The sequence below is a fragment of the Schistocerca gregaria genome, chromosome 3, assembly GCF_023897955.1.
Source record: "Schistocerca gregaria isolate iqSchGreg1 chromosome 3, iqSchGreg1.2, whole genome shotgun sequence".
NCBI classification, from domain to species: domain Eukaryota; kingdom Metazoa; phylum Arthropoda; class Insecta; order Orthoptera; family Acrididae; genus Schistocerca; species Schistocerca gregaria.
This window is the reverse complement of record NC_064922.1, coordinates 247,584,671-247,605,384: the sequence shown is the minus strand read 5'-3', so window position 1 is coordinate 247,605,384 and position 20,714 is coordinate 247,584,671. Positions and strand designations below refer to the sequence as shown.

At 39.4% G+C, this 20,714-nt stretch overlaps 1 protein-coding gene across 2 annotated transcripts in view; it reads left to right on the top strand.

Annotated features, from left to right (window-relative positions):
- Nucleotides 1-20,714, top strand: part of LOC126356270 (DENN domain-containing protein 5B) — a 467,453-nt gene that overhangs the window by 377,397 nt on the left and 69,342 nt on the right. For both annotated transcript variants that reach the window (XM_050007116.1, XM_050007115.1), the window contains exons 10-12: nucleotides 2,701-2,913; nucleotides 8,113-8,281; nucleotides 12,636-12,803. In XM_050007116.1, the coding sequence (XP_049863073.1) occupies nucleotides 2,701-2,913; nucleotides 8,113-8,281; nucleotides 12,636-12,803 (550 nt within the window). The remainder of the gene's footprint in view (nucleotides 1-2,700; nucleotides 2,914-8,112; nucleotides 8,282-12,635; nucleotides 12,804-20,714) is intronic.

The following is a 20,714-nucleotide window of genomic DNA, read 5'->3' as shown; positions in this document are numbered from 1 at the left end:
AATATCACACATGTGCAACGATAAATCCTCAGCAAATCACAGTTTGGATTTTAAAGAGTTGCTCTACTGCGAATGCTATTTACACGTTTGCTCAGCGTGATTGTGCGAATCAAACAGTTTATCTTCTAAGTAAACTGGAAGTTTTATGGGATTGATGGTATAGCCAACCAATGGATAATGTCATATTTGGCTAGGTATGACATGCAGAAAGTCGTACTTCATAATTCAACCAGTATAATCCATGGACATTATTGAAACTGGGGGCAATCATTGATGGGGTTCTCCAAGACTGAGTCATATATGTAAATGATCTTCCGTGTAAACTACAACAAGCAGTATTAGTTATTTTTGTAGGTGACAAAAGTATTGTAACCAGTCCTAGCATACATACAGCAACAGAAGAACTGATAAATAAGATCCTTAAAAGCATCATTGACTAATTTTCTGCGAATGGTATCACCCTCAATTTTAAAATGACACAACATATTCAGCTCTGCAAATGTAGGGGTACTATAACAGTGATAAATATGACACATGGTCGAGAGATAGTAAATAGGGTTGAAACTTTGAAATTGAACTCTACCTTTCCCAACACCCCATGGATTCCAAACCAAAAACCTCCTTCCTAGTCACCATGACCAACTACATCCTCACCCACAATTACTTCTCCTTTGAAGGCATTACCTACAAACAAATCCAGGGTACAACTACGGGCACCCGCATGGCACCATCCTGTGCCAACCTATTCATGGGCCATCTAGAGGCATCCTTCCTAAACACCTATAATCCTAAACTCCTAACCTGGTTGATATGCATTGATGACACCTTTGTGATCTGGAGTGAGGGTGAGGACATCCTATCCACATTTCTCCTGAACCTATACAACTTCTCCCCCATTTGCTTCACCAGATCATACTCAACCCAACAAGCCACCTTCCTAGATATTGACCTCCACCTCAAAGATGGCTACATCAGTACCTCCGTCCATATCAAACCTACTAACCTCCAATTTGATGGCAGCCACACTTTCCATACCAAGAAGTCCCTTCAATACAGCCTAGCACCACCCATGGTTGTAACATCTGCAGTAACGAGTGGTCTCTCTCAAAGTATATCGAGGTCCTCACTGAGTCCTTCACAGACTGTAATTATCATTCCAACCTTATACAAAAACAAATCTCCCATGCCTTATCTTTCCAGTCTCCCACCACCTTCCAAAGTCCCACTGTCTGGCCACAGAGGAGTGTTCCCCTTGTAAGTCTGTACCACCCAGGATAGGAGCAACTGAATTACATTCTCCGCCAGGGTTTCGACTACCTCTCATTGTGTCCTGACATGAGAAATGTCCTGCCCATTATCCTTCCCACCCCTCCCACATTTGTATTCCACCATCCACCGAACCTACACAATATTCTTGTGCATCCCTACACAAGCCCTGTTTCCAATTCCTTACCTCATGGCTCATACCCCTGTAATAGACTTAGATGCAAGACCTGTCCCATACATCCTCCCACCATCACCTACACCAGTCCAGTCCAGTCACAAACATCACCTATCCCATCAAAGGCAGGGCTACCTGTGAAACAAGTCATGTGATCTACAAGCTAAGTTGCAACCACTGTGCTGCATTCTATGTGGGCGTGACAACCAAGAAGCTGCCCGTCCATATGAGTGACCGCTGACAAACTGTGGCCAAGAGATAAGTGGACCACCCTTTTGAAGAGCATGCTGCCAAACATGACAACCTTAATTTCTATAACTGCTTCACAGCCTGTGCCATATGGATCCTTCCCACCAACACCAGCTTTTCTGTATTGTTCAGGTGGGAACTTTCCCTGCAATATATCCTATGTTCCTGTAACCCTCCTGGCCTCAACCTTCATTTGCCATTGTCCTCTACCATCCAGTCCCTTCTCTGTTCCCATTCCAGTACTACACAGCTCTCATTCCACCATCGCACACAGTCTTTTTACTTCTTTCCTTTTCTGCTAACCCCCCCCCCCCCAGCTGCTCTCCATCTAACCTCCTGACTGCACATAGGCTGCCCTACTCCTCTCCATCTCATCCCTGCCCGCTCCCCAGTAACAAGTCACTATCCACCACCCCTATCCTACTATCCCTCCGCCTCCCCACCCCAGCCTCCTCCTTACCCCCATCCAGTCACCAATCCCATTATGCACTGGTGCTGCTGCTCGCTGTTGCCTGAGATGGCAGTCGTGTGTGTTTGTGTGTGTGAGCTGCGTTTACATGTGTGTGTCTCTTTTTGACGAAGGCCTTTCCTAGCTGAAAGCTTGATTTGTGACAGTCTTTTTATTGTGCCTATCTGCGACGCAGCATCTCTGCTATATAGTGAGTGGCAACTTTCCTTTTCGTAGTATTGTTACATTCCACCCTGGATATTCCATTGTTTGAAAAATAAAAATTAAATTAATACAATAACTAAAACTGTTAAAATAGTGTGAGAGTGTACTCAGTTCTTTCATGTTGAGCTATATTGTGTGCTATTTAATTTATTTGGTCACATAGTTCACATCACATAGTAACAAATAGTAAAATGAAAGGAAATGAGTTACCAAAGTGAATGTCTCTGCCCATAATATGATATGTTGTGATTCATTCAGTTCATCCAAAAATAATGTGAATTACATGTGTGCTGTGTTGTTTAGGTGAAAAGAAAACTAGCATGTCTTTCTTTATCAGGAAAAGGTTTGGAGAAGGTTTTGTGAGAACACCAGACTATGAGCACTGCACTACGATACAGGACTCTCAACTACTTCTAGAGAAGCGCCTAGCAAATGTTGATGTAGTGGTCTCTCCACCCCAGGAAATTGTAACTTCGCGTGTGACTCCGAGCAGAAATACTGGTGGTTTTCCACTCTTGGATGCTTCGGTCCTCAAAGAGCCACCTCACAGGTTTGTATATTTATAGATATACATTATTGGGCATTATGCTTCTCCGTAGAACTGAAATTGTATCTTTGCTACTGATGTTGATACTGGGTATAATAGTTGATTGAAAATATATTTTTTTGTTACACTTCTGCAATAAAAGAAAATGGTTTCCTCAAATATGGACTTCATCTGACCTGCCTGGATAGTCACACATGTCAAAGCGCCACTTCTGGGATGGGGAGGGGCGCTGGCCTTATATCAAATACATCTGGCGGATTAATGACAAGGGTTGGTGTGCTATCCATCCTGGATGTAGTTTTTATATGGTTGTTCACATCCCAATATGTGAATACTGGGTTGCCACAAAAGTTCTGCCTCAATTACATGATTTGAGTCCTTATCCGGTATGAATTTTCATTTGTTGCCATTTAATTTATTTCAACAGCCAACTGTGATTAATGTCGGAATTTCATTTTCATCAGTATTTTCACTGATCAGCGGTTTTTTCCCTTTGCATGCAATGTAGAAACTGGAAGTTGCAGAGAAATATTTTTTTTTGTAGGAAATGTAATGTAGTTTAATTTTCTATTGGAGAACATTGCTGGTCATGATTGCTTGTTTGTTGTTCAGGACACCCCCTTATAGCACTGAGCAAAAAATTGTGGTTACACATTTTTTTCTGATCAACATTTTTTGGTCTTCTGTGACTGGGCTATATGGTTGAGTCTAGGGGACCTTTCTCAAATGTAGAGATTGGCAGTGGAATTTCAGATGCATCTATTTTAAATCTTGCTATGTACTCACTGTACCATTGACTTAAAGCACTCATCTAAATAATAAGGAGAAGCAACTTAATTGTATTTGTCTGTAATTGTGCTTTAATCCCAAGAGTCAGTACAAACCTTACTAGAAAAGACAGAAAGTCACACCTAATATGACTGGTAAAAATAAAGTATTCTAATCATGGTAACTGTACATCAGCCTGCCCTGGTGATGAACTGAACATATGCAATTTCAGTTAAAAGGCTGTCACATCTAGGTGTGAACCTGTTATATATGAAGATAGTTTCTTCTAGGGTGTTAGGCTGTATCATTTTACACTGTTTACACATACTTCCTGTCTTTGGGAGCTAATTCAGGGTGAAATATCTAGACTCTGCAGACTCTGTTCGTGTGTAGGAGAGGGTACTTTGTGTATAGATGTCACTTCCTGCCCTTCCTGTTCTAGCCATTGTTGGTAAGTCTCTGTGTGAACTCAGATCTCTCTGATTTTATGTTCATGGTCTTTTCATGAGATATACATAGGAGGAAGAACTCTCAAAATTATAACAGTAAACCACATGGTGCACAACACCTCTCTCGCTGTGTCTGCCACTGATGTTGACTGATCGCCTCCATTATGCTTTTGCATTTAATTAAATTAACCTGTAATGAAACATACTGCTCTTCTTTGGATCTTTTCTATGTCGTCTGTCAATCCTATCTGGTGTGGATCACAAACTGATGAGCAATATTAAACTATTGGTCAAAGAGGGATTTGTAAGCTACTTCCTTTGTTGGTGGACTAAATTTCCAATGACTCTGTCTATTGACTGCCTTTCCTGCAGTTACTTTTATATGATTGTTCCGTTTTACTCATACATCTAGATATTTGTTTTAGGTAACTGGTTCCAGTGATTGTTTTGCAATTGTGTAATTGTATAATTCTCTCTCTCTCTCTCAATACACACACACACACACACACACACACACACACACACACACACACACACACACACACACACACACACTCGTGTGTATGTAGATTTCTCTCCATTGAGAATGACATGTTATTTTGTGTTTGATAGAAACTCTTCAATCATACAGCTGGTCTGATAATCCGTACAGTCTTATTTTCTTCATTAGGCAGCAGTGCAGAACTGCATTGAATGTGTCTACAAAACTGTACAACAGACCTATGTCGGAGATATAACCCTGTAGTTGTGTACATGTATTTCATGACCCTTCTTGAAAGTGGGAATTACTGCTCTTTCTTCCAATTACTAGAAATGCTCCACTTCTCCAGTGGCATTCAGTACACTAATGCCGCATACTCTATGTAGAATTGTATTGATATCTCATGAGGTCCAATGACCATTCTTCTGTTGGGTGATTTCAGTAGCTTTTCAATCCTATGGTCACTTATTTTGATACCTCTCATTTTGATATCCATGTGACAGTTTAAAGAAAGAATCATAGTACAATCATCCTCATTGAAACAGTTTTAGAAAGAGGCATTCAGTGTCTCGGCGTGCTGTCTGTCATCCTCTGATTGTATGCCATGATGGTCACAGAGTGGACAGATGGCTTCTATCAATTTACTGATTTAACATAAGACCAGTACTTATTAGGATTTTCTGTTAAGTTGATAGATAAAATTTTACTTTAGAATTTGTTGAATGCTTCATGTGTGGCTCTCCACACTGATTTTCAGTTTTTGTTTGTCTGTGAGGCTTTGGCTACATTTAAATTTGAAGTAAAGCTCTGTTTGCTTCTGTAGCAGCTTTCTAAAATTGCTGTTGAACCACAATGGGCTTTTCCAATACCTCACAACTTGCTTGGCACATACCTGTCTAAGGCATTTTGTACAGTACTCTTTAACTTTCTCCATTGATGCTCGTCAGTTTTGCTCCTGGAGGTGAGTTCCTCGCGTTAACTGCTCAGGTAATCTGAATTTTCTTTTGTTTACTCTTGGTAAGCAGAAATAGCTTTGTAACTGTGTATATTTACAACTGTATTCAGTGATACTACAGTGGCTTCATTGTCATGGTTTTGTTTTCTGTGCTGAGTCAACATGTTCAGGACTGTTTTGTGCAGAAGATCTAATATGTTATCTTCAGAGTTGGTTCGCTGACTAGATACTGAAAGTAATTTTTGGATAATGCATTTAGAAGAACTGCACATGATTCCTTGTCTTTAGTATTCCCTTTAATAATTTTGAGTCTCTCAGCTTATAGCTGGTGAGATGAAATCTCTACCTAATGCCAGAAAATGACCAGGACATTTATGTGAAACCTTCTCTAATCTCCTCAAATGCTCTGCAACTACTGCTTCGGAATCAGAGGCTTTATAAAATCATCTGATGATCATGTTTGGTCCATCTTTAACACTTACCTTGACCAAAATTATTTTGCATTTGGCACCTGTATAACCTCAGTATAACCTCACTAGATAATACCATGCTCCTTACAGCTATACACGCACCTCTGTCACTGCCAGTCAGACTATTTGTGATACACATTCCTTTCAAAATTAAAAATTTTATTGCTGTCAACATCAGATTTCAGCCACTTGCTGTCCTGAGTAGAATGCGGGCAGTGTTACTGTTTGTAACTGAGACTAGTTCTGGGACCTCTCCATAGACACTCCTGCAGTTACCTAATTTTAACATTTTCTTTCTCCAGTCTTCTATGACAAATGTTACTCTCTTTAATTAATGGGGATAGCCGCTTCCTTTTTGTAGTCCGTGCCTGACATATTTGGCAGGGTGTTTCCTACAACACTCTACATGACACCGAAGGGAGAGAAATCCACATTCATCACAGAATCATCTGAGTCTCAGGTGCAAGACTTCTATTCAGCACCAAGTCAGAGCACTACAGTTACTTCTGGGAATGATTCTGCAGAATTCTAGCTGTGCTTCCACCTCATGTGTGAGGCTAGTTTTCATCGAAGCAGCCAGTCACATGTAGGAACCAATAATGGCCTCTTAACCCAGGTGACAGATATAATTTGTGTTGATACGAGCCAGAGTTTGCATCCAGGTGCACCCAGTGTGCACAGTCGAGGCCGACCGAGTCCCCTCAACATATTGGACACTACCTCTGGCAAGCAAACAAAGTAGACACTAACCTTCCTTCCTTCCTGACCTGCCCTCTATTTCCCTAAGGACTCAATCATCTGTCTTGCATTGGAGTGACAAGCAGTCCCATCCTATGCACTTGTCCGAACATTTTAGGAAGATAAGCCTCAATCTCAGCAGATGGTGCATCCTATGTTGGCTTAGATGTACATTCAGCAATGGCAAATACCTCAAACATGAAACTTCCTGGTAGATTAAAACTGTGTGCCGGACCGAGACTTGGACTTGGGACCTTTGCCTTCCGCAGGCAAGTGCTCTACTATCTGAGCTACCCAAGCACGACTCATGCCCTGTCGTCACAGCTTTCCACCATTACCTCGTCTCCTACCTTCCACCTGCCTACCTCATGCTTGGGTAGCTCAGATGGTAGAGCACTTGCCTGTAGAAGGCAAAGGTCCCAAGTCCTAGTCTCGGTCCGGCGCACAGTTTTATTCTGCCAGGAAGTTTCATATCAGTGCGCACTCTACAGCAGAGTGAAAATCTCATTCTGGAAACATCCCACAGGCTGTGGCTAAGCTATGTATCCGCAATATCCTTTCTTTCAGGGATGCTAGTTCTGCAGGTTCGCAGGAGATCTTCTGTAAAGTTTGGAAGGTAGGAGACAAGGTACTGGCAGAAGCAAAGCTGTGAGGACAGGGCGTGAGTCGTGCTTGGGTAGCTCAGATGGTAGAGCACTTGCCCGTGAAAGGCAAAGGTCCCGAGTTCGAGTCTCAGTCCGGCACACAGTTTTAACATGCCAGGAAGTTTCATATCACCGCGCACTCTGCTGCAGAGTGAAAATCTCATTCATACCTCAAACATGTTTGTAAGGTGTAATGTGACAACCATGTGGTAAGTACTCAAATTAATCTTCCATCCAGAGATTTATGTGTTGAATGGGCAGGATGAGCTAATCAATAGGTGTTGTGATATCAGCAATACCATAATGTTTACTCAAGCAGTTGCTGGATGCAATTTAAATACTGCTATATGTGCAAAAGTTAGCATACACTAGTCAATGCAGTAAAATACACAGATACAGTTCACTTCTTCACGACAGAGAAAGCAAGTGAGAACAGAAACTAAATACTGTGTATTAACAGAAACTGGTGCTGCTTTTGGTGCATCCACTGGACTCCATGGTGGCGGCTACACCTATATCCATTTTGATAATCCCACTAAAAACAAAGAAAGACACAAATTTGTGCAAATAATTATTCATAAATACTGTGATATTTTGGCGTTCTTTCCTTGTACTGTATGTCTTGAAAAATTGTAGTGTGTAGTTCCTTAAGTAATTTTTAGAAAACAGAATATAGTCATGACATTTTGTTTTGTAGGTTACGCAAACGAATAACTAACACTCCTAGATGGCACCAGAAGGAACGGCAGCTATCGATTGATGGGGATCAATCCATGGACAGCATGCGTCCACCAAGATTTGGCACAGATTTAAGTCCTGCTCTTATTGCTCAAACGAACTGGTCTTTTGTTGAAAAACTTCTTAAGGTACTACAGCTGTTGTATAGAAAACATAAATAAGAATGTAACCTCATAAAAGAATCACATTTAGCAGGCCAACAGAAATACTAAAATTACAGTTAACGATAGTTGTTTAATTTGATTGTAGATTAAGAATGTATGGCACATAATAAAACACTATTATAGAAAAACCATTGCTCTCCTAATTTGGGCTAATATTTAAAAAGGAAATAAGCAATGCAGATGAGTATTAACATGATTTAAGAGGCACAGATGATTTGACCAGTGTTTCCAAAGTCTTGCTTGAGCTTATATGAGATTGTTGATGCTTCTACTCTTAGTCAGCATAAGAAAAAGTGATAGAATACATCTTTAAATGCCACATGGACCAGGCCTGTTCCCCAGTTATTGATAACTGGCATTCATAAATAGATTGTGGTCACTTGTTGTAGATTTGTCATTATTTTGTGTATGTAAGTAAGCTATTTCACAAAAGTCTTTTCAAGGAAGTGGCGGTTATGATGACCAGTATTATCTTTGACTTGATTTACATGTTTCATGAGGATACTGAACTCTACCCCCTAAGCTGTTTGGATTGCTCACTACTTGTCATTTTTGTAAAGACATGTTGCAACGTTTTTACAATCGTATTCAAATAATTACTTCATATTGCACTGCTAGATATCTATAGATGCTGAATTGTATTTTCATTTAATACTACTGTTTAATGTATTAGAACTTCATTGTTTTGTTCAGTTTTCAGTTAATATATGATCTATATTCTTTCTTTTATTTAATCCAACTGATCAAAGATTTTATTGAATATCCTTTCTACATTCCAGAACTTGATATGTCATTCAGTTAGTTCTGTCTGTTTAGTGTAAACATAACTTATTTGAGAATAGACTCTGTGAAAGAAAATGATGTAAATTTTGCCATTACTGTTGAGTTCTTGTTTTTGTTTTGTTTTGTTTTGTTTTAGTCCCCAATGTAGTGAAACTTCTAATGACTGCTTATAATTTTCTTCTCACAGTTTTTCTGAAAAATAAATGGTCAGTACCGTGTCATATCCACATATTTAGCATCACTTGAACAGCATAGGAGCAATATGGGTATTATTCCAGCAATGTGGTTTAAGGGTCATTTTGTAGTGTCTTTGTAAATGGTTTTGAAACATATTACTTTGTTGGGCAGATAATGCAATTTAACAGGAAAGGTGAAATATTAAAATGTTGTAGGTCCTCTGCTAAAACACTTTCATATGTTTTACTAATGTGTTTCAGCAATTAATGTGCTGTTATGTGTACATTGGACTCAAAGCCAATCATTCAGTGCACCCAGACTCACTCGTGTAATGCGAAGCAACCTTGCAACTATAAAACACATGAAAGTAGGTGCTACATATGCAGGAACAGCAATTAAATATCTTTATTGTGTCTTTCAATGTAAACAGATATCCCACTCAATATGAATGTTTACAGAAAACCTGTTATGACAGGCTCTTTGTGGCTGTACAACTATCAGTTATTTGTTTATCACCAACAACTATAAAAATTTTGGTGACACTCATAAATATTGATGCATTGTTATTTGATAATGGTAAATATCCTTTCAAAATACACAAAGCTGTGAAACTGCCTTTGAAATATGAACTTCGACTTACTATAAGCAACTGCAAGTATAACCGTGCCCTACCTTCACAAGTTGTTCATTTGGGTAAAGCAAGTTTAAGTGCTGTTGCAGTAATTTATCTTTGGTAATTAATTCCATTTTGTCCACTATGCTACAATTTGTCACTTTTTATTACATGCAGCAGTATCCCATTTGCATATTCTGTTACAAAGATGTATGGTTCACAGGTGGTTTGATGAACCCTCTGCCAGGCATTTAATGTGATTTGCAGAGTATCCATGAAGATGTAGGTGTAGATGTAGATGTGTTTAATACAACTGGTTTGTTAAAAAAATATATAATGTAATACTAAATTTATTGATTTTGCTGGTGGCAATACTTCTGAAATGATATAATGGTGCATATAAAATTTTTTTCTTGTTGATGATGAAATTATATATTCCGCCAACCAGCATCAGATTCCCATCAGACCGATGAGGATGTTGACTGATGGCATTGTTCAGAGGCCAGTGGCTGATGTTAAAAAAAAAAAAGGCAGTTTCTGTAATTACATTGCCTAGTTACTGATAGAAAAGACCCGTAAACGAGATCTCAGGGACACTGAAGTAAAAGTTTTCTAAAGTAATAGCCAACTGAACACTAGTAACATTCGGCTGTGGCCACCAAACAAATTGTTGACAACTCTCCTTCAATGTAGCATAATAATTTGATATGTGGAATTAATGAAAAAGGAAAGTACAATCTTAATTAAAACATGGCTTTTGAAATAAAATTAGCATAATTATTTGCCAAACATTACAGAGTGCCACATTTTTGAAACAGCCATTGTAAACAAACGAGACAGAGAGAGAGAGAGAGAGAGAGAGAGAGAGAGAACTCACAGCTTCTGCCTTTATATAATCCAAAACCAAATTACGGCGACTACCCTCAACTTGCTTTGCAGTTTTGATACATAAACATTTCTCTTGATCTTTCCGTACCAGAACAGCAAAAAAATATGTTCCTTACATTAAATTGTGACCTTTTTGTCCTTACTTTTCAGATTTACATACAGGGGAAAATTTATTCTTAATGTATTTTAGGCTTAATTAAAAGATTGGGGCATATTCTCTTAATTATTCAAAAAAGCAATATGTAGATGGTAGATGTAGATGTAGACTCCTCAACCTTACGTTGACCAGGATGATATGCTGCTGTTTGCATCTCTCCAGTTAATTTTGTGATACTACTAATACCTCAGAGATGTTTCTTTACTTTAAATGAATACACACCAAATCATATTATTCTTATTCTTAAGCAACAAATTGTTTTGACTCTAACATTTTTTCCGTAGAGAACAAATAGGTTTGGAGCAGTGTGTGCAGGAATACTTTGAAAGTTCTAGTATTTATAATTTACTAAAAATGCTTACTTGCTAATTACATTTTATTACTATGTCATATATATAATCCTTTGCAATAACTGTTAGCTCTTGAATTCTTCACGCCTAACTTATCATGTGTCCAATATTCCGATCATGATCTCACTCTTTCATAAATTTAATGGTATTATATCAATCTGCCTGGATTCAGCATTTTACAACATATATTAAATACAATATTTTATCTGCAAGTTTGCATGTGTTACATTTACAGTCTCCATACACAGACTGCACTAACAAAATATCTATCACAAATTTAAGCGTCTAACACTTACAGTAACTTTGAAGCAGCACTGCAAAACATAGTCATGTTCTGTAGACACAGGAATCTCAATGAAGAACTTGAAATTTTTAACTGAGAGATAATGACTGAAGCTTAAAATAATGGTTGATGCTCCTGCTTCATTTAAATTTATGAGCATTGACATAAAAAAGGTATTTTAGTACAAGATTACATTTTCTCAGATTTTTTCCAATATCGTAAGAATTTTGAAATAGGAAATGTTAAGTTTTCAGTAAATTAATGCAGCCAACAGTAGTTGATTACAACAGCTCTTGATTCTGCTTCACAGAGCAAAATACCTAGATTTTTCGTTTGTTAATTATATGCATGATGTGGAAGAGGTTACATATTTTCTCAAATAAACTTCAACTTCCATTTTATGTAAGTAACTACATTGTCCTAACAAGATAAAGGCCTTTAAATATGTCTGCTTGTGTCTGTGTATGTGCGGATGGATATATGTGTGTGTGTGTGTGTGTGCGAGTGTACATCTGTCCTTTTTTTCCCCCAAGGGAAGTCTTTCCGCTCCCGGGATTGGAATGACTCCTTACCCTCTCCCTTAAAACCCACATCCTTTCGTCTTTCCCTCTCCTTCCTGAAGAAGCAACCATCGGTTGCGAAAGCTAGCAATTCTGTGTGTGTGTTTTGTTCATGTACCTGTCTGCCGGCGCTTTCCCGCTTGGTAAGTCCTGGAATCTTTGTTTTTAATATATTTTTCCCATGTGGAAGTTTCTTTCTATTTTGTATACTTGTTTACCTATATTAATTTGCCTATTTTAATCTTTGTCTGTGTTATCCTTCATAGCTTGCCTTTCCTTTAATTTCTTTTTGAGCTGTATGATTAGTTGTCTTCAGTTTTCTACTACACATGTTGTAAATTGTTATTTAATTAAGCAAACATTTTTATCAGACTTTCTTTCTGTCAAATAGAAATTTAGGCTGTTATTTAACCAGATAACAGTTAATACAATAGTTTATTGTAAGGTAATTTTATTTTTTGAACAAAACAGATGTGTCAGTCTTCAATCACATCAAAAATGTTTCAGGATTGTAAAAGCAAGACAAAGCGCATGTTGGTGGAGAAGATGGGAACAGAAGCTGTTGAACTTGGTCATGGTGAGGTCTCACTTGTAGGTGTTGAAGAAAACACGCTCATTGCTAGCCTGTGTGACTTGCTAGAACGAATATGGTCACATGGCTTACAGAATAAACAGGTTAGAAGAATTGCTTGGTATTAATAGTATTTCTTGAATGAATATGTTGATGCTTGCTTGTGATATGTAATGTGGTGAACTGATGGCCATATAGCTAGTACATTTCCAGTTGATATGGCAAGGGAAACTTCTGGCAGAATGTAATTAAGTTGGGAGGAAAGGAGATCACTCACCGAACAGTAGAAGCATTGAGTCATCAACAGGTACACAAAAAAGAATGCAGTCTTGCTAGTTTTTGGATGATTCTTTTAACAAGCTGAGTCCACTTATATATGCAGTGTGCATGCATGCCCCCCTTCCCCTCACTCTTACCCCATGCACACACACAATTTGTACTCTACCTAATAAAATAATTCAACTGAAAGCTATCAAGTTATCTCTCTCTCTCTCTCTCTCTCTCTCTCTCTCTCTCTCTCTCTCTCTCTCTCTCTCTCTCTCTTTTTTTAACACAACTCTCAGTACTTCTATTGTTCGATAAGTGGCCTGCTTTAGTCCTAAAGTATTTGTGTTTGCAATGAATTATTACTTTCCTTTTCTTAGCTGCTTATTAGCTCACACTTTATAATGTTGTAACTAAGCATTATGATTTCACCATGGTATACACTAATGTGAATGAAGAATCATCTGCTCACAATGTATTTACCTACAAACTTCTCCAGGATACTGTTTCATGTAAATAAAGGCTATATATCTGATGACCTAATTTAACAAAATTACAGCAATATATGAATGTCCTTCAGTATTTACTGAGATATATTTGTAGTGCTTCCATCATAAATGATATCCTGATACAATTCTTATACCACATTCCAGAAGAAGAGTATAATGTAACATTCACTCTTGGAGACAGCTTTCTCATGCCTCCATATTTCTATCGGTAGACTCATAACTCTGTCACAGTTTTCACAACCGTATGGACAACTGTTTCATATTATTTTGTTGAAAGAATGATAACCATTTATTTACACCGTAGGTACAGTGTCAACTGAAGAGGTATCACTGAATACTAACATTGATAAGCACTAGTTGTCACAAACTGATAAGGTTTTCTAGCAGAAATGGTAGCTCTGTGTCTTGTTACTGCGTTGTTTCTCCAAAATAATTCCTTATAAAATGCTGAATTCCATTTAATCATCAAGAGAGTACCTCTGCTGTACCAGATAAGTAATTTCCTGTGGAGCACAGTCATTGGTGTTGACGAAGGATACTACCTGCAGAAACAGCTACTGTAAACAGCTCATACCAGCTAGTACTTTAACAGAACAGATTTGGAAGGTACATGATTCTATGATGGAAGCAGTCAGTAACAACATAGCTGAAAGTGACCACCTGTAGAATTGATAGCATCATATGTGCAAGCAGCTGTCTGTAATAAGGACCAGCTCCTTCATCAAAATATTGTCGGTTTTTGTAATGAGATACATTGTGAATCCTGAAATGCCTGCTTGATGACTGATAAGAAATGACCATATTTTGTGTTAACAGATTTTGTAAAATTGGGTGCTGGAACTTCAAAAGATCTCATGAACATCTAGGGAATATGCTGCCTTTCTCTAGGGAATACAACCTCTACCATAACCCACTGTGGCTGGAACACTCCCAGAGACATGGAAAAACAGAAAGCTATACTTACTGGAACACTATGTGGCAACTCCAACTTATCAGTAAGGTACACCATCTGCATGTGATTGTTCCAATCTCAAAAGAGACTAATCAGAAGTTCAATAGATGTGTGTCCATTTTTGCTACACTGCACGGGGTCCTAGGTGGGGTTATTCTCTCTCTGGAGAGCACTTCATGTAAGCTTTGTGGGGTGCTAATCTGGGTAATATGCAGACCACTCCATTTACATGGGTGTCCTCAAAACCCTTATAGTTGCTGTTCTGTGACAATTAATACTGTTGTCCTGAAAAATGAATACTGTTGTCCTGAAAATGTCAGAGCCCACAGAAACACAGGAAAGTCAAACATATTCTTTCACTGTTCCATTATAATACAAAGCATCTGTGACTTACTGTTATGAAGATATCCAATGGCATTCTTGGAATTACTAGAAAGCTTTCCAAAATCATGATGCCCCAGCCACTCTATAATTTTCATATTCCACTACATTTTGGAAATGATAATGTGTTCCTTACTCTTTCCACATTGGATGGACCCTGGACTTGTTTGCTATACTGAATGAGGATTCATTTGAGAATATCACCATAATCCACTGTCAGTGGTCCCAAGCATGATGTGAACTGCATCACACTTGCAACATTTGGTTAGACACTGTCCAATTACTATAAAATGATTCTGGGTAAACAGGGTAATGAAGACTATGAAAGTGCACAGAAATTTACACATGGATAGCAAACCTGTTGTTCTTGCCTGTTGCACTGTTTTCTTTATTTTTCACCATTGTTGTCAAACATTCGATGACATTCGTAATGAACACCCTCAGCTGCATTTTTCTGTTGTGAAAGCACTCCTTTTTCCTACTTACATTGGATTCGTGATTGCAATGACACTTCCATTCCCACTCCGATCCAGGCAGATGAGGAAAGATTCACATTTGCATTAGGCTTGCCTCTTACACCCATGCAACGATAATACAAAAGACGGAAGTACAGTAATAAAGCATACAAAAATGGACAAACGGGTAAAAAATGACTATTCTGAAATGGAAGAACAGACAGACAAATTATGGACCAGTATGTGCCCAGAAATAAGCTTAACAGGAAGAAAAAACATCACACGTGGTAAACAGAATTTCAAAGCTATAAATGCAGTACAAAACAAATATTGGTGGATATATGAGCCTAAGTAATATGCATTCCAGAGCATGGGCTTAACCCTGAATTGATTCAACTCACAAAAATAACTAATTTAATTTTGTCTTTCCCCTACTGCAGACATAATAGCTCACAAGGCGAGACAGCATTCTGTTCAATGGATATTATAGGTTTTTCTAATGTGTCTGTATCCAGTGAATCTTGAAAAGGCTTATGTGACTGCAGGTATAAAAATTGTTTGTAAGCTGAAATTGGCTATAACCACCGTTTATTGACCCTCAGCTCTAGTTTATTGATAACAATCTGGAAATTTTCAACTTTTGTTTATAAACTGGAATCATTGCTAAACAAAGTAAGTACATTTTAAGACAAAAAATGATTACAGTTTCAGAAAAATTGGACGATTAATTGGAAAGAGCCAGAGAGAGAGAGAGAGAGAGAGAGAGAGAGAGAGAGAGAGAGAGAGAGAGAGAGAGAGAGAGAGAGAGAGAGAACTTCACAAATTGAGCAAGTCAGTAACCAGTAACATGCTGGTCCACTTCAGCTTGGCATTAATTGATAGAGTTGTGGATGTCGTCCTGAGGGATATTGTGCCAAAATCTACACTACTGGCCATTAAAATTGCTACACCAAGAAGAAATGCAGATAATAAACGGGTATTCATTGGACAATATATTATACTAGAACTGACATGTGATCACATTTTCACACAATTTGGGTACATAGATCCTGAGAAATCAGTACCCAGAACAACCACCTCTGGCCGTAATAACGGCCTTGATACGCCTGGGCATTGAGTCAGACAGAGCTTGGATCGTGTGTACAGGTACAGCTGCCCATGCAGCTTCAACACGATACCACAGTTCATCAAGAGTAGTGACTGGCATATTGTAACGAGCCAGTTGCTCGGCCACCATTGACCAAATGTTTTCAATTTGTGAGAGATCTGGAGAATGTGCTGGCCAGGGCAGCAGTCGAACATTTTTTGTATCCAGTAAGGCCTGTGCAGGACCTGCAACATGCAGTGGTGCATTATCCTGCTGAAATGTAGGGTTTCAAAGGGATCGAATGAAGGGTAGAGCCACGGGTAGTAAGACATCTGAAATGTAACATCCGCTGTCCAAAGTTCCATCAATGTGAACAAGAGGTGACACAGACATATAACCAATGGCACCCCCATACCATCACGCCGGGTGATACGTCAGTATGGCGATGACAAATACAAGCTTCCAATGTGTGTTCACCGCAATGGTGCCAAACACGGATGCAACCATCATAATGCTGTAAACAGAACCTGGATTCATCCGAAAAAATGACGTTTTTGCCATTCGTGCACTCAGGTTCATCGTTGAGTACACCATAGCAGGCACTCCTGTCTGTGATGCAGCGTCAAGGGTAACCACAGCCGTGGTCTCCGAGCTGTTAGTCCATGCTGCTGTAAATGTCGTCGAAACGTTTGTGCAGATGGTTGTTGTCTTTCAAACGTCCCCATCTGTTGACTCGGGGATCGAGACGTGGCTGTACGATCCATTAGAGCCATGCGGATAAGATACCTGTCATCTCGACTGCTAGTGAGGCCGTTGGGATCCAGCATGGCATTCCGTATTACCCTCCTGAACCCACCGATTCCATATTCTGCTAACAGTCATTGGATCTCGACCAATGCGAGCAGCAATGTTGTGATACGATAAACCACAATCGCGATAGGCTACAATCCGACCGTTATGGTACCCATTTCTCCACTTTGCACGAGACATAACAACAATGTTTCCCCAGGCAACACTGGTCAACTGCTTTTTTGTATGAGATATCGGTTGGAAACTTTCCTTATGTCAGCACGTTGTAGGTGTCGCCACCGGCGCCAACCTTGTGTGAATGCTCTGAAAAGCTAATCATTTGCATATCGCAGCATCTTCTTCCTGTTGGTTAAATTTTGTGTCTGTAGCACATCACCTTCATTATCATCAAGTCTCAAGCTGAATGGTAGGGCCCATAATTCTCCAAAATTTGTCAACGGGGGATAGGTCTGGTGACCTTGCTGGCCAAGGTACGATTTGGGAAGCATGAAGACAAGCAGTAGAAACTATCACCATTTGCAAGTGGGCTATATCTTTATGAGATGTAAGTCCAAGATGGCTTCCTGTGAAGGGCAACAAAATGTGGTGTAGAATACCATTGAAAGTGCTGCTGTTCTGCAAGAGTGTTGCAGAGAAAACCAAAGGGTTCCTGCTATGAAAAGAAATGGCGCCTCAGACCAGCACCCCTCAGCATTGAGCCATATGGTGAATGACAGTCAGATTGGTATATCATTGCTGCCCTTTGCTATCTCCAACCAAGTCTTCGGCTTATATAGGGTCAGTTCAAAGCAGGACTCGTGAATGAAGATAATTCTACTTCTATCAATGGTCTTCCAAGCCAAAGATGTATCTGGAGATGCCCCGAACAGTTGTGAGATACTAACCTGGCTGTTACCCATCATATGGCAAGACAACCAGGAGTCCTAGCAGGACCTCTTTGGGTATCATTTGTGACACCGTTACAACAGAGTAGTATGTTGGAGATATTCTCGGCACTGTTCAGTTGCAATTCATGCAAGCTATCCTGGGCTTACATTTTACATTTCAGCAAGATAATGGCCTCCACTACCCAGTAAGAGTTTCTACTAATTCTCTTTGGGATTGCCAAACACTGCCTTGGTGTACAAGATCACTGGATATCTCCCCAATCGAGAATGTTTGGAGCGTAACGGGCAGGGCTTTCCAGCCGCCTTGGGATTTTGACAGTATAATGCACCAGTTGGACAGAATTTGACACAATATCCCTCAGAACATCCAACAACTCTTATTAATAAATGCCAACCAGATAATGGCTTGTGTAAGGGCTAGAGGTGGACCGACACATTATGCACTTGCTCAATTCGTGAAGCTTGTTCTCTTGAATAAATCATTCAATTTTACTGGAATTGTAGTCATGTGTTTGTCTGTATGTGTAATCATCTATTCTAATTTGTATCTCATTCAGATAATTCCTTCATGTTTTTTTTTATTTTTTATTTTTATTTTTTTGGTGAGTTAAATACAAGAACCAGAAACTGAGAGGACTGATTCCTTGGTACATCCTACAATGTAAATGCTGCTACCTGAGTAACAGATACTTGCAAAACAGCTTTAGATCAGTTGCTAATCAAGAAGGGTGTATGCATCACTTCACTGATAAATTTCAATACAGGCTTTAATAAACATCTAGTTCAAATACTAAGTTCAAAGGAAAAGACAGGACTGGGAACAATATACGTTTAAGAACCACTTGTAGATGCAATAATTAGCATAACATAAAGTACACTGTAAAAAAAAAAAAAATTTGAAAGGGTCACTTTCTTGCAATCCTGTCATGTTCCCCATTTCTACACAGAAATGTGAAATTTGGCTCAAGGTGTCTACAACCTACTTCTGTAATGGTGCAAAAGTGTGGCACGTTGCAGTGTCACCCTTTGGTTTGGTGACTTTTCAAACAGCAAGGTGGAAACTCGTGCAAAGGGGAGGGGAAAGAAAAGTCATAGCCAAGATTTAATGTGAGGTATAAGATGCATTAGTGATGTCACATTGGTACCAAATTTTGTCAAAATTGTGTCCAACAGGATGTTTCATACAGTGGGAAGATCGTCATCCCTTTCCACCTCAGCCCCATCCCACCCCCTTCTCTTGACAGCCTTGCAACAGAGGCCCAGTGTTGAAATCAGGTGGTTTTCTTATGGGTGGCCGAGGAAATTATTTCACTCCTACTCAGAATTGAATGCAAAAACACCTCAGGAGGAGGCATAAAGGTAAGGATGGGACAACAGACTGTTTTCAACAACTGATAGGCCAGTCAGTTGTTTTTTAGTCCAGCCACATTTTGCAGTAGAATAGAACAACTGAATGAAACAAGTTTGCAGCCAAGTCACTCTCCAGGTTTGACTGCTTTCAGTTAATGTGAGACAACTGGCTGACACAAGTATCTGTCAGTTTTGTGTGTTACATGAATGTTTTCACTCTGTCTCTGGGTGTGAGTGAGTCCACTTACATACTTTCTCACCCTTTTGTATGAGGGGGCGATGGTCCTTAGGGTGTGCACATGGTGCCACTTCTATAGCCTCCCTCCTGCTGCTGCCAGGGCCAGGGTTGTAGCCGGTATGAGGAGGTGACATGGTGGCCAGCTTGGGAACATCACTGGCAGAACCTGCACTACCTGTGACTCACCATCTTCTCCTGCCACCTGCCATTCTGGCCCTGCCCTTGGCAACAACAGGACGACACTGACACTGATGTGGAGCGTGCTGGACTCAGATGCAACCTCAGAGCTAGATTAAAATGGTTTTTAATTAATGGACATCATCACACAAACAAAACGAAAACAGTCACAAAAATTTGCCATGTTGCTTTTTTCCCCCTTAACCTTTTGTGCTTTCTGGACTTAGTACTCCCAATAAAGCACTTTATTAGTTATGTGCTAATTGCATGTGCAACAGTTTAATGCACAGCTATCTATTCGTTCCTTTTAAATGATGAAACAAAGAATTAGTCTTTCAGTACACAATCAAACAAATATACAAGTGTGTATATTACTTATTTTAACTTTGGCGTACCCACTGCGATCTTCGCGTACACCTGATAGTAGTGCTACCCTCTGAGGGTCTGGAGATATACAGGGTGGTCCATTGATAGTGACCGGACCAAATATCTCACGAAATAAGTGTCAAATGAAAAAACTACAAAGAACAAAACTCGTCTAACTTGAAAGGGAAAACCAGATGGATCTATGGTTGGCCTGCTAGATGGCGCTGCCATAGGTCAAACGGATATCAACTGTTTTTTTTTAAAACATGAACCCCCATCTTTTATTACATATTCATGTAGTACGTAAAGAAATATGAATGTTTCAGTTGGACCATTTTTTTCGCTTTGTGATAGATGGTGCTGTAATAGTCACAAACGTATAAGTACGTGGTATCACGTACATTCCGCCAGTGCGGATGGTATTTGCTTCGTGATACATTACCCGTGTTAAAATGGACCGTTAACCAACTGCGGAAAATATCAATATCGTGTTGATGTGTGGCTGCTATGATCAAAATGCCCAATGGGCGTGTGCTAGG